Source organism: Schistocerca piceifrons, chromosome 3 (assembly GCF_021461385.2).
Source record: "Schistocerca piceifrons isolate TAMUIC-IGC-003096 chromosome 3, iqSchPice1.1, whole genome shotgun sequence".
NCBI lineage: Eukaryota > Metazoa > Arthropoda > Insecta > Orthoptera > Acrididae > Schistocerca > Schistocerca piceifrons.
Window position 1 is genome coordinate 678504270 of NC_060140.1, and position 12574 is coordinate 678516843.

Genomic DNA, 12574 nt, shown 5'->3' on the forward strand with positions numbered 1-12574 from the left:
CCTCCTCCCTCCCCCCACCCATAGCAGTCTCAATACGTATAGGTTACCATCTTCCTCTGTCACTTTCTACGGACCAGTAACGAGTTACATGCCAATTTGGAGGAGCGGGGTGTAAATTTCATCCAGCCTGTGCAATGGGACGAAAGGACAAAAGCGTTGATATTAGGGCCTTCATCTTGGCCTTTGAAGGCGACTCATTACCTGAAATGGTCAAGGTGATGGTTTATCGATGCAATATGGAACGCTGTCCCCCCTTCCATGCCATGCTTCAAATTACGAGATATGAGTACGTCTTCACATTGTAATGCTAACCCTGTCTATAGGGACTGTGGACATCAGTTGCATAAGAATGCTCATTGCACCCCTCCCCATTGGTGTCAGCTGTGGGAAGCACCATTCCCCATGTTCACGAGACTGTACCATCTCCCAGAGAATAAAAAAAAATCCAAATATAAAAGACCCTTGAGCGACTCGTATATCAAGAGGCCAATAAGCAATATGTCCATTTGCATCTCATACATATGATGATGACATTAGCTACAGCTACAATGCCATCCTCTCTAGTGACAGTACCCTTTCCCTTTGTGCCTCCCACTTCAGGCCCTTGGAGCCATGTGATGACTCCCTTGTTGTGGGGAGCTGCCTCCTAATGTTCCTACAATCCATTTTGAGAGCTTGACACTCCGCCTTCTGGGGTCCTCAACCCTGAGCCAGAGCATCAACACCCTCTTCAGGCACCTCACACAATGGAGGGGTCCCTCGGAACACTCCTTTCCCAGGATTTTGCTGATCAGCAACCGGATTCCAGCTAGTGCTGAATGAGCCACATATTGCTGGTCATAGGGCTTGTTTTTCCTTCTTTGTCTGCTTTATCCATGATGGTGGTTTCTACTCCTCTCTGTGAGGTAGGGCACATTATTGGCCTCATTGGCTGCTTGAGGGATTGGAGGACTGCCCCCCCCCCCCCCCCCCCCCCCCCCATCACCTGCTCTGGCCCAGGGGGCCCAAAGTTGCCCTTGCTCAGTGGTCCAACATGGCTCCTGCCCTTCCCTCCCCTCCTTTTGAATTCTTATTTCTTTATTTCTGTCATTGGTTTACTGTCTCACTGTCATTGTTCTCTTCCTTGAGATTTGATCAATTTGTTTCTAGTTTGCTTATTGTAATTGGGACAGGGGACGGTGAGGAAACACCGGTCGGGAGTAGTGGGTGTGTCCTGGGGGCCTCCAGCTGATTCCTGGATAGAGAAACACTCTCATCTTCACTCTCTTACAGTTTTCTCACTTCTGCTTGCATCTTTCTCTTGGTTTTATTGATCCACTATTACAGTAAGATTCGTCAGGGTTTATCTTTTATGTCCTTTCTCCTAGAGGACTGTGCACCACTTGACACATATAGGATTGAGGAACTGATGATCTCATAGTTTTATCTGTTTAATCCCATCAATCCACCCACCTCTCAATACTGTGAGGACTCGCCAGAAGGGAAACGTGTTCCATGTTAAACTGTAGATCGCTTCTTACCAGATGGATAAAGGTTAGGCAAATGCAAGTTACCAAAGTGACTTGCAAATGGTGTGTTCTGGTTGTTGAGTTGTTGTTGTGGTCTTCAGTCCAAAGACTGGTTTGATGCAGCTCTCCAAGCTGCTCTATCCTGTGCAAGCATCTTCATCTCCAAGTCATGACTACAACCTACATCCTTCTGAATCTGCTTAATGTATTCATCTCCTGGTCTCCTTTTATAGTTTTTACCCATCATGCTTCTTTCCAGTACTAAACTACTAATCTCTTGATGCCTCAGAATGTGTCCTAGCAACCGATCCCTTCTTCTAGTCAAGGTGCATCACAAATTCATCTTCTCGCCATTTCTATTCAGTACCTCCTCATTAGTTATGTGATCTACCCATCTAATTTTCAGGATTCTTCTGTAGCACCACATTTCAGAAGCTTCTATTTTCTTCTTGTCTAAACTGTTTATCGTCCATGTTTTGCTTCCATACATGTGTACACCCAATACAAATAATTTCAGAAAGGACTTCCTGACACTTAAATCTATAATCGGTGTTAACAAATTTCTCTTTGTCAGTAATGCTTTACTTGCTATTGCCGGTCTACATTTTACCAGGTGTACCAGTATGAAATTAGCATTTTTTTGTGAAAATGAAACACTAATTTTGAATTGGAAAGTAAAAACATTTTATTCAGAGTACTGACCATTGCTTTCTATACATTTTGACCACCTTTCTGGCAATTTGTGGATACCATGACAATAGAAATGTTCGTCTTTTGAAGCAAACCAATCAGACACCCAATTTTCGACTTCTTCGTAGGAATCGAAGTGTTCCTCAGCCAATGCGTGTCCCATTGATGAAAACAAATGGTAGTCGCAAGGGGCCAAGTCTGGTGAATACGGCGGGAGGGGGGGGGGGGTGGGGGGAGGGGGGGTAGCAGCTCCCAGCCAAGTGTTTGGATTGTATTCTGAACCAGTTTTGCTGTGTGTGCAAGTGCATTGTCGTGTAAAGAAAATTACTTTGCCATGTCTTCTGGCCCATTCTGGTCTTTTTTCGATCAATGCATAGTTCAAATTGATCATTTGTTGTCTGTAGCGATTAGTATTCACAGTTGCACTGGGTTTTAGAAGCTCATTGTACACCACACCTTTCTGATCCCACGAAATACAGAGCATTGTCTTCTTGCCGAATCGATCTGCTTTTGCAGTCGATGTTGATCGTTGTCCCGGATTAACCCATGATTTTTCCCATTTAGGATTCTTAAAATAAATCCATTTTTCATCGCCAGTAACAATTCGATGCAAAATTGGTTTTCTTTCATGTCTTTGAAGCAAAATTTGACAAATGGTTTTTTGGTTTTCCATCTGTATTTCATTCATGTGGCACCCATTTTCCACACTTTTTGATCTTTCCCATAGATTTCAAACAGTCAGAAATTGTTTGTTGTGCAACGTTTAGCATTGCTGCCATTTGCTTCTGACTCAAAGTATCATTCTCATCCAATATTGCTTGCAATTTGGCGTCTTCGAACTTTTTTGGTGGTCTTCCACATTCTTCATTTCTTACATCAAAATCGTTATTTCTGAACTGTTGAAACCATCTTTTGCATGTTGCTTCTGATAGAGCAGGATCACCATATGCCTCGACAAGCATTCAATGCGACTCTGCAGCACCTTTTTTCAAATGAAAACAAAAAATTAATGCTTTCCGCAAATCATCACTTTCTGGTACAAAATTCGACTTTGTTAACATGATGAAAACATATGATGATGTTTGTTCCATGACTTGATGTATACTAAATATCTTCGACAGATGTCATACCAACCAAACAAAAAAAAATTAAGGCTCGTTCACAACAAATGTTCCCTATCGACACATTTGCGTCTTAAAGCTCATTTCATACCGGTACACCTGATATATCCTTCCTACTTCAACCATCATTAGTTACTTTGCTTCCCAAATAGCAAAACTCATCTACTGCTTTGTCATTTCCTAATCTGATTCCCTCAGCACCACCTGATTTAATTCGTCTACATTCCATTATCCTCATTTTGCTTTTGTTGATATTCATCTTATATCCTCTTTTCATGATATTGTCCATACCATTCAACTGCTCTTCCAAGTCCCTCGCTGTCTGTGACAGCATTACAATGCATCAGCAAACCTCAAAGTTTGTATTTCTTCTCCCTGGATTTTAATTCCTACTCCAAATTCTTCTTCTGTTTCCTTTGATTGCTAAATGAAATGAGCATGTGGCATTGCTGGCCAGGAGGCCACCTCCGGGGAAGTTCGGTTGCCGAGTGCAAGTCTTATTTCAGTCGACGCCACATTGGGCGTCTTGTGTGCCAGTGATGAGGATGGGTTGATGATGAGGACAACATAATACCCAGTCTACAAGCAGAGAAAATCTCCAGCCTGGTTGGGAATCAAAGCCAGGCCCGATACATGGGATATACAGAGGGAATAAAATCGGGGATACGCTTCAGCCCTTCCTCACTCCCTTCTCAACCACTGCTTCACTTTCATGCCCCTTGGCTCTTATAGCTGCCATCTGGATTCTGTACAAATTACAAATATCCTTTCTTTCCCTGTATTTTATCCCTGCCACCTTCTGAATTTGAAAGAGAATATTCCAGTCAACGTAGTCAAAAGCTTTCTTTAAGTCTACATATGCTATAAATATAGATTTGTCTTTCCTTAATCTCTCTTCTAAGGTACGTTATAGGGTCAGTATTGCCTCTCGTCTTCCTACTTTCCTATGAAATCCAAACTGACCATCCACAAGGTAGGCTTCTACCAGTTTTTCCAGTCGTGTGTATAGAATTCGAGTTAATATTTTGCAACCGTGACTTCTAATGGAATGTTGTCTACACCCGGGGCCTTGTTTTGACTTGGGTCTTTTAGCACTCTACAACATTTTTCACCCAGTGTCATATCTTTGATCTCATCTTTATCTGCATTCTGTTTCGTTTCCATAATATTGCCCTCAATTACATTGCCCTTGTATTGACCCTCTGTATGCTCTTTCTACCTTTCTGCTTTCCCTTCTTTGCTTGGAACTGGTCTCCCATCTGAGCTCTTGATACTCATCCAGGTGGTCATTTCTCAAAGGTCTCTTTAATTTTCCTGTAGGTGACATCTAACTACACCTAGTGATATATGCTTCTACATCCCTGCATGTGTCCTCTGGCCATTTCTGTGTAGCCATTTTGCACTTCCTGTCACTCATTTTTGAAATGTTTGTATTCCATTTATCCTGTTTCATTTACTGCATTTTTGTATTTTCTCCTTTCATCAATTAAATTCAATATCTTGTGTTACCCGAGAATTTCTATTAGTCCTCGTCTTTTTACCTACTTGATCCTCTGTTATCTCCAGTATTTCATCTCTCAAAGATACCCAGTCTTCTTCTACTGTATTCCTTTCCCTTTTCTTGTCAATCGTTCCCTAATGCTCCCTCTGAAACTCTCTACAACCTCTGGTTCCTTCAGTTTATCCAGGTCCCATCTCCTTAAATTCCTACCTTTTCGCAGTTTCTTCAGTTTTAATCTACAGTTCGCAACCAATAAACTGTGGTTAGAGTCCACATCTGCTGCTGCAAGTGTCTTACAATTTAAAACCTGGTTCCTAAATCTCTGTCTTGCCATTATATAATCAATCTGAAACCTTCCAGTGTCTCCAGGTCTCTTCCACGTATACAGTCTTCTTTCTCGATTCTTCAACCAAGTGTTAGTTATTATTAAGTTATGCCCTGTGCAAAATTCTACTAGGCAGCTTCCTCTTTCATTCCTTACCCTCAGTGCATATTCACCAACTACTTTTCCTTCTCTTCCTTTTCCTACTATCGACTTCCAGTCCCCCATGACTATTAAATTTTCATCTCCCTTTACTATCTGAATAATTTCTTTTACCTCATCATACATTTGTTCAATCTCTTCATCATATGAGGAGCCAGTTGGTATGTAAACTTGTACTATAGTTGTAGGCGTGGGCTTTATGTCTATCTTGACTACAATAATGCATTCACTATGCTATTCATAGTAGCTTATTCACATTCCTATTTTTTTATTCATTATTAAACCTACTCCTGCATTACCCCTATTTGATTTTGTATTTATAACCCTGTATTCACCTGACCAGAGGTCTTGTTCCTCCTGCCATCGAACTCCACTAATTCCCACTATATCTTTGATCTTTAACCTACTCCTTTTCCTTTTTAAATTTTCTAACGTACCTGCTCGATTAAGAGATCTGACATTCCATGCTCTGATCTGTAGAATGCCAGTTTTGTTTCTCCTAATAATGACGTCATCCTCTGTAGTCTCCATCTGGAATATTTTACCCAAGAGAACGCCATGATAATTTACCCATACTCTAAAGCTGCATGTCCTTAGAAAAAGTTACAGCTTTAGTTTCCCCTTGCTTTCAGCCATTCTCAGTACCAGCACAGCAATGCTGTTTTGGTTGTATTACAAGGCCAGGTCAGTCAGTCATCAAGACTTTTGCTCCTGCAACTACTCAAAAGGTTGCTGCCCCTATTCAGGATCCACATGTTTGCTTGGCCGGAAATAGTTTAAATTAAACTATTGAGTTATCTAAATGTTTTCTGATTTTTAATCACAACTGTACACAGTGTCCCATAAACAAAATTACTGCTGCAACAGACAAATCATGTGGCTGTAAATACTAAGTGCTATCCGTGCAAAGCTGGACGGGTCGCTATTTAAATCTATGCTGAAGTTTTTCAGGAAGTTATCAAATCATTTTAAATGTGCACACCAGTCAGGCAGAGAGACTATCATCCATGCTCTTTAACTGCACCTTCAAAAATATGATCCAAGAATGGGAAAATGCAGTACTAAAAGTTGGAAAAAATCAGAAAGTGAAACTAGGACCAACAAGGACAGTCAAAATCAGCTGTATTTGTCAAGGCATAAATTTAGCTGGAATTCAGAGAAAACTTTTTGGAAAAATTGATGAGATGAGAGGCTTTAAAAAAATCTACATTCAAAACCAAGTACATGCCAAACATTTTGGATATTTTGAAATCAGTAGACACAACCTTTGAAATGATAAAAAATGTTCAAGAATTCTAAATTATTGGTGACAAAAATATAGAAAAAATGTTTTTTGAAGAAGATGCCCAAAAGAAAGAACTTTACAACTAAAATCAAGAAGTCTGAATGTTTTCAGGAAAGCAAAAAATCAATTGCCAAATAATTTTCACTGAGGAACACAGCAAATAGAGGAAGTAGATGAAGAATATTGGGAAGAAAGAAAAAGGAACATCATCAGAAATAAGAAATCATAATTAATTGTATGTTTCCCATAAGTGTGACTTTCAACAGAAGATTTATACGTGTGTAACTCTTAATATGAGCTTTTTTGTAACTGTTACTGTGAATAATTGATACAGAACCAGCAACATTAAAGAACTGAAGTTTTGCTAATTACAGTTCTATTTGAAAAGCATTTGTAATTATACTAGTCTCTACATTACTATAGAGAGGCAGAACTGTTCTTCTCCAAAACAATTCATGGCATTGTCATGGTCATGTAGATCTTCAAGGCATACTTTTGCTTCCACTTTAGGAATAGTGGTAAAGTCTCAACACAAGATGTCCCTATTAGAAACAACCACCATGAGACTCTCATTGGTTGCTGAGTACTGAAGAGGTGAAGTAGAGCTGTAAGTAGATATGTATGGTAGTTATGTGCATCATGGCATGGGGCGGGGAGATGTGAATGTAATCATTGAATGTGATCTTAATGCAAAAATGCCCATTTAGTTCTTGACACTAACCTTTTATTTTACCTGTGGCTATTCATTCAGACTTAAAACGTGGCATTGATCACACCACTTCAGAATTAGAAAAATGAACCTTGCCAGTTATTTTATGTACTGCAGATGTGCACTCAGAGCCTAACCTTTCTACATAAAGTATGCTTTTAAAGTGATGTGGGTGGAGCGTGTGGTGCATGTGTGAGTGTGCGCGAGCGAGTGAGAGGGGGGATAGTTGAGAGAGAAAGAGAGAGAAATTCATGGTTTTAGTAATAAGCAATGCTGTTGTGAAACTATCATTTTAGTTATAAAAATTTGTGTACATCACTGTAATATTTCTCCGAAAACCTATTCCAGGAGACTGAAACCGGGTTATATGTCTGCTTGAATACATTTTTGGGCCTAGGGGCAGATTTTGTCGAGCAGCATTATCGAAAAACAGGGAATGCTGTTTTCCTGCACCTTACAAGACTGAAGAAGGAGGTAAGTTCGTTATCATGCAACAATTCTGTTGATATCACTTGAATTAATTTTCGATTTAAATATTTGTATTTGATGATGAAAGGATATTTACGTGTTCACATTAGAATAGTTGGAATATAGTGAATGTCGTATGCTTTAATAAATTTGTTGCTGCCTTTAGCAACAAAAAAAGAATAAAACTCTTTGAGGGGTAGTCATAATGTTTTAACGAAATCCTTGCAAAAATAGTTTCATAATTATTTTTTATTTGCTTATGGGTACAAGTGTTTGCAATTCCTGATATCCATTGAAATCCCTACATCACAGTATAGTGGCATACCTTTAGAGGAGCCAAAATTAAATGACAAGTCCATTGATAAAATAGTGATTGGCTGTACCATTTTGTTTTGGCTCCTATAGTGATGGGCCACTGTACTGTTGTGCAGGGCTTACAGTGGGTATCAGGAGTTGCAGACATGTACAGGCAAAGAAACAAAAAATGGTTATGCAACTATATTTTTTGAAGGTTACAGTTACAGAAGGGAGGAGACGCAATTATGAAAAAAGTACATGAACTTGTGACCAAATTTGAAACGAGAATGCCATCTGGATGAAAAGCAGCAGTCATAGTACCAATCCATAAAAAGGGCAATGATTATAGAGGCGTCTCCTTGATTAGCACAGCTTACAAAGTGTTCTCAGATATTATCCAGAAAAGACGGGACCCATTTTTAAGAGAGATAATAGATGAGAACAAGTGGAATTTATGAAAACTCAATCCACCACTGAACACACATTTGTGTAGAAAGAAGCAGTATCAATATACTGGGAGTACAACAAAACTATGGCAGTATTGTTTGTTGATTTTAAAAAGTGTATGATAGCATAAACTGAGAAAAATTGTGGGAGAAAATGAAGAAGTTTGGGATACCAAAGAGATTACAAATCTTGTAAAAGTTCCACTGGAAGGCTGAAAAGGGATAGTGAAACTGTTGGCGAATATTCCATGGCTTTTAACCAAAAAACATGAGTCAGGCAAGGAGATTGAATATCACCATTCTTTTTCAGTGTAATGCTACAAGAGGCACTGGATGCTACAAGAGAAGCAGAGCAGGGAATTGGCTCAGGAATAGAAATGAATGGGCCTTTGCAGATGATGTAGCGCTAATGACCTGAAAATACGGGCAAGAAAGCTGTTTCTAAAGGCAAAGTAAATTGGATGAGGGGTAAACAAAGAGAAAACAAAATTAATGAGTGTAGAAAGAAATTACAAGACAAAAAGGTGGGAGATGTTACAGACCAATGATGATGTAATTGAAAAATAGAAGAGTTTAAATATCTGGTGGTTGTAGCAAATAACAGAAATGATGAGAAACAAAAAATATAAGTGGCATCCAGAAAATCGTATTCACTCGACAAATTGCTGTCATCCAAAATTTTGTCAAGAGGAACCAAGATAAGGATGTATAAAACTGTAATCAGACCAGTATTATTATATGGGGTGGAAATATGAAGATTAGATTAGTACACTGAGAGACATCTAAAGCTTTCCAAAAAGAAAATCCTGTGGCAGGTATCTGAATCAATTTGTGAGGTAGGAAAATAGCGAAGAAGGAACAACAGATAGGTATATAATGAGCCACAAATTTTTGTGGGAGGCAATCAAGGAGGCTGGAAGGGTTGGGCACATATATGGAAGAGAGGAGGGATCAGAATTGAGAGAAGTATCAGTGAAGAAACCTGTAGAGCAAAGACCTTTAGGCAAACTGAAAATAATATGGAAAGATCTTATGGCCAAGGAGCTTCAGATATTTGGAGCAATGCAAGATAAGGGTGGTACAGTGTGGAGAAGGCTTCTTGATGAGGTCAGAAATTGACTTAGGTTTGTGGGGCCATGAGAGTAATAGTAAAATAGTTAAATCCGACTACTCCCCAAATTAAAAATGTTTTTCTTCTCCTTTTCAAGTTCAAATAAGAGTTGTACTATGTATTTTATATAAACTGTAACTCATTACAGTTTCCTAAATGCCTTTATGTGGAAAGTATGAGGGAGAAAGCAAAAAAAGCAAAATTAGTTTTAAACATCATAATGCTGGCAATCAGTCTTATTTAGCAAAAAATGCTGTTTTTGAAGTCTTTTATTTACAGCTAAGCACATGAATTTTTGTCATGCTAGAAGCTCTGTTGACAGCAAACCATTTAGTGGGGGTTTTTACATAACATGCCTCTTCAGTTAACTAACTCTCAAATGGTCAGATATGAACTAAATTTCCTCTTCAGAAGTTCCATCATTGTCATGTTTGGGAGCGGTAGGAACATCACATGCATATTTAGATAAATCTCATGTCCACTTTGTTGCGCACTATTTTTTGCTGTTGTCGAATATGAAACATTATTGAGAAAGGAAATGCCCCTTTTGTATCTTTAATTCAAAAAGAAAATTATCTTGGTTTAAAACAGAACAAACACAAAAATAAAGAACACTAACTCTAGGATGATTAATATGATGAATAGGAACACACTTTTAAATACATATATACACTACAAGTTATTGTAATAGTGTATTGCAGGAAGTAATTTGTACCAAAATTATGAACTCCATGTCCTGCTCTATTCATGAATGTGTTGAAGGAAAAATGACTGTATATATCTCCTGATGTTGCTTTTGTGGTCTTCACTTCTAAGATTAGTTTCTTACAGCCCTCCATGCTAGTTTATCCTTTGCAGGCATCTTCATCTCTGAATAACTATTGTAACCTACCTCCATTTGAAACAGTTCACTGCATTCATATCTAGGTCTCCTTATACAATTTTTACTCCCCTCACTTTGCTCCATTACCAAACTGACAATTCCTTGATGCCTCAGGTTGTGTCCTGTCAACCAATCCTATCTTGTAATCAAGTTATGCCACAAATTTCTGATTTCTCCAATTCAGTTCATTGCCTCTTCATTAGCTATTCAATCTACCATCTCACCTTCAACATTTTCCTGTCACACTGTACTTCAAAAGCTTCTATTCTCTTCCTGTGTAAAAATCTTATTGTCCACATTTTTCTTCATATAAGGTTATGCTCCAGACAAGTACCTTCAGAAAATACTTGCTAACACTTATATTTCTATGGTGTGTTCCAGGAAGAATAGTTAACATTCAGAGATATGACAGGAATGACCATTCAGAGCAAAAAAGTCTAGTAAACATGGACTCTAAATGTGCTCATTAAGAGCTATGAGCACTTGCTCAGTAGAAGAGGTATTTCACAATAGCGAAGATGAGAAAGTGCTCGTAGCTCTTTTAGAGTCCATGTTAGACATTTTTGCTTTGCATCATAGTTCATGTCAGTCCCTGATTATTGACCATTCCTCCTGGGACACCCTATATTAGAGCTTAACAGATTCATCTTTTTCAGAAATGCTTTTCTTGCTACAGCCAGCATACATTTTATATCCTCTCTATATTGCCGTACAAGTAACAAAACTCATTTATTAATTTTAGTGTCTCATTCCTAATCAGATTGTCTCATCATTGCCTGATTTGATTAGACTGCATTCCATTAGTCATGTTTTACTTTTGTTGATGTTCATCTTATAACTTTTTTTTTTTTTTTTTTTTTTTCAAGATTGTATCCATTCTGTTCAGTTGCTCTTCGAAGTCAACTGCGCCTCTTACAGAATTACATATCATTGGCAAATGTCAAAGTTTTATTACTTCACCCTGAACTTGTAATTGTCTTTCCAAATTCCTTCTTGATATCCTTCACAACTTGCTCAGTGTACAGATTGAAAAACTTTGTGGATAAGCGGCAATCCTATCTCACTCGCTTCCCAACCACCGCTTCCCTTTCGTGTCCTTAGACTCTTGTAACTGCAGAGTGGTTTCCGTACAAGTTGTAAATAACCTTTTGTTACCAGTATTTTATCCCTGCTACATTCAGAATATCATAGAGATTAGCCCAGGCAACACTGTCAGAAGCTTTTTCTAAATCTGGAAATGCTGCGAACAGTAATATGCCTGCCTTGTAAAATAAGTTGTAGGGTCAATATTACCTAGCATGTTCCTACACTTCTCTGGAACCCAAACTGATAGTCAGCTTTTAACAGTTTCTCCGTCACCTGTCAGCACCTGCTTCCTTTGGAACTGGAATTATTACATTCTTCTTTAAGTCAGAGGGAATATATTCTGTTTTATGTATCTTGCATAACTGGTGGAATAGTTTTGTCATGGCTGCTTCTCCTAAGGATCTCGATAATTCTGAGGGAATGTTATCTACTTCAGGGGTTTTGTTTAGACTTAGTCCTTCAGGCTTCTGTCAAATTCTTCTCGCAGTATCATATCTCCCATCTCTTAATTTGCTTTGTTTTACCTATGTATCATATTGCCTAGAAGCTCATTTCCCATCCACCCACTCCAGGGGGTTCACCACTCTTTGGCAAGTTTGTGCTTGGCTATCACAAGGTCCTACCCTTTGCAGCACCTCTTCCCTTTTGATGCTGCGTGTGTTTCCTTCTGCTATCCTGCCCCCCCCCCCCCCCCTCCTCCTGTGAGGAATTTGTCTGGAATATTTTTGGGAATGTGTACTGAGGTTTTAATAGCCTGACACCAGGCAGCCCCTCATCTGTTTTTACTTTCTTTCTTCGTTCTCCACCTTGTACAGTTACTCCAGTTTGGCATTTGAGGTTCCTCTGTTTCTTGTTCCTCCCTGTGCGCTCCTTGAGGCTGACTCGTGCATTTGACACATAAAGGTGACAGGGTAATGCGTAATTCCCAGCCCTCGGTCGACAGGTGAGGTTCGCATGTACCCCCTGGCACAGGCCAGGCCCAGGG

At 39.1% G+C, this 12574-nt stretch overlaps 1 protein-coding gene across 1 annotated transcript in view; it reads left to right on the forward strand.

Moving 5' to 3' along the window:
• The window catches only part of LOC124790068 (ubiquitin carboxyl-terminal hydrolase 5), a 160033-nt gene that overhangs the window by 3843 nt on the left and 143616 nt on the right, over positions 1-12574 (forward strand). The window contains exon 2 of the mRNA XM_047257633.1: positions 7647-7772. Coding sequence (XP_047113589.1) covers positions 7647-7772 — 126 coding nt within the window. The remainder of the gene's footprint in view (positions 1-7646; positions 7773-12574) is intronic.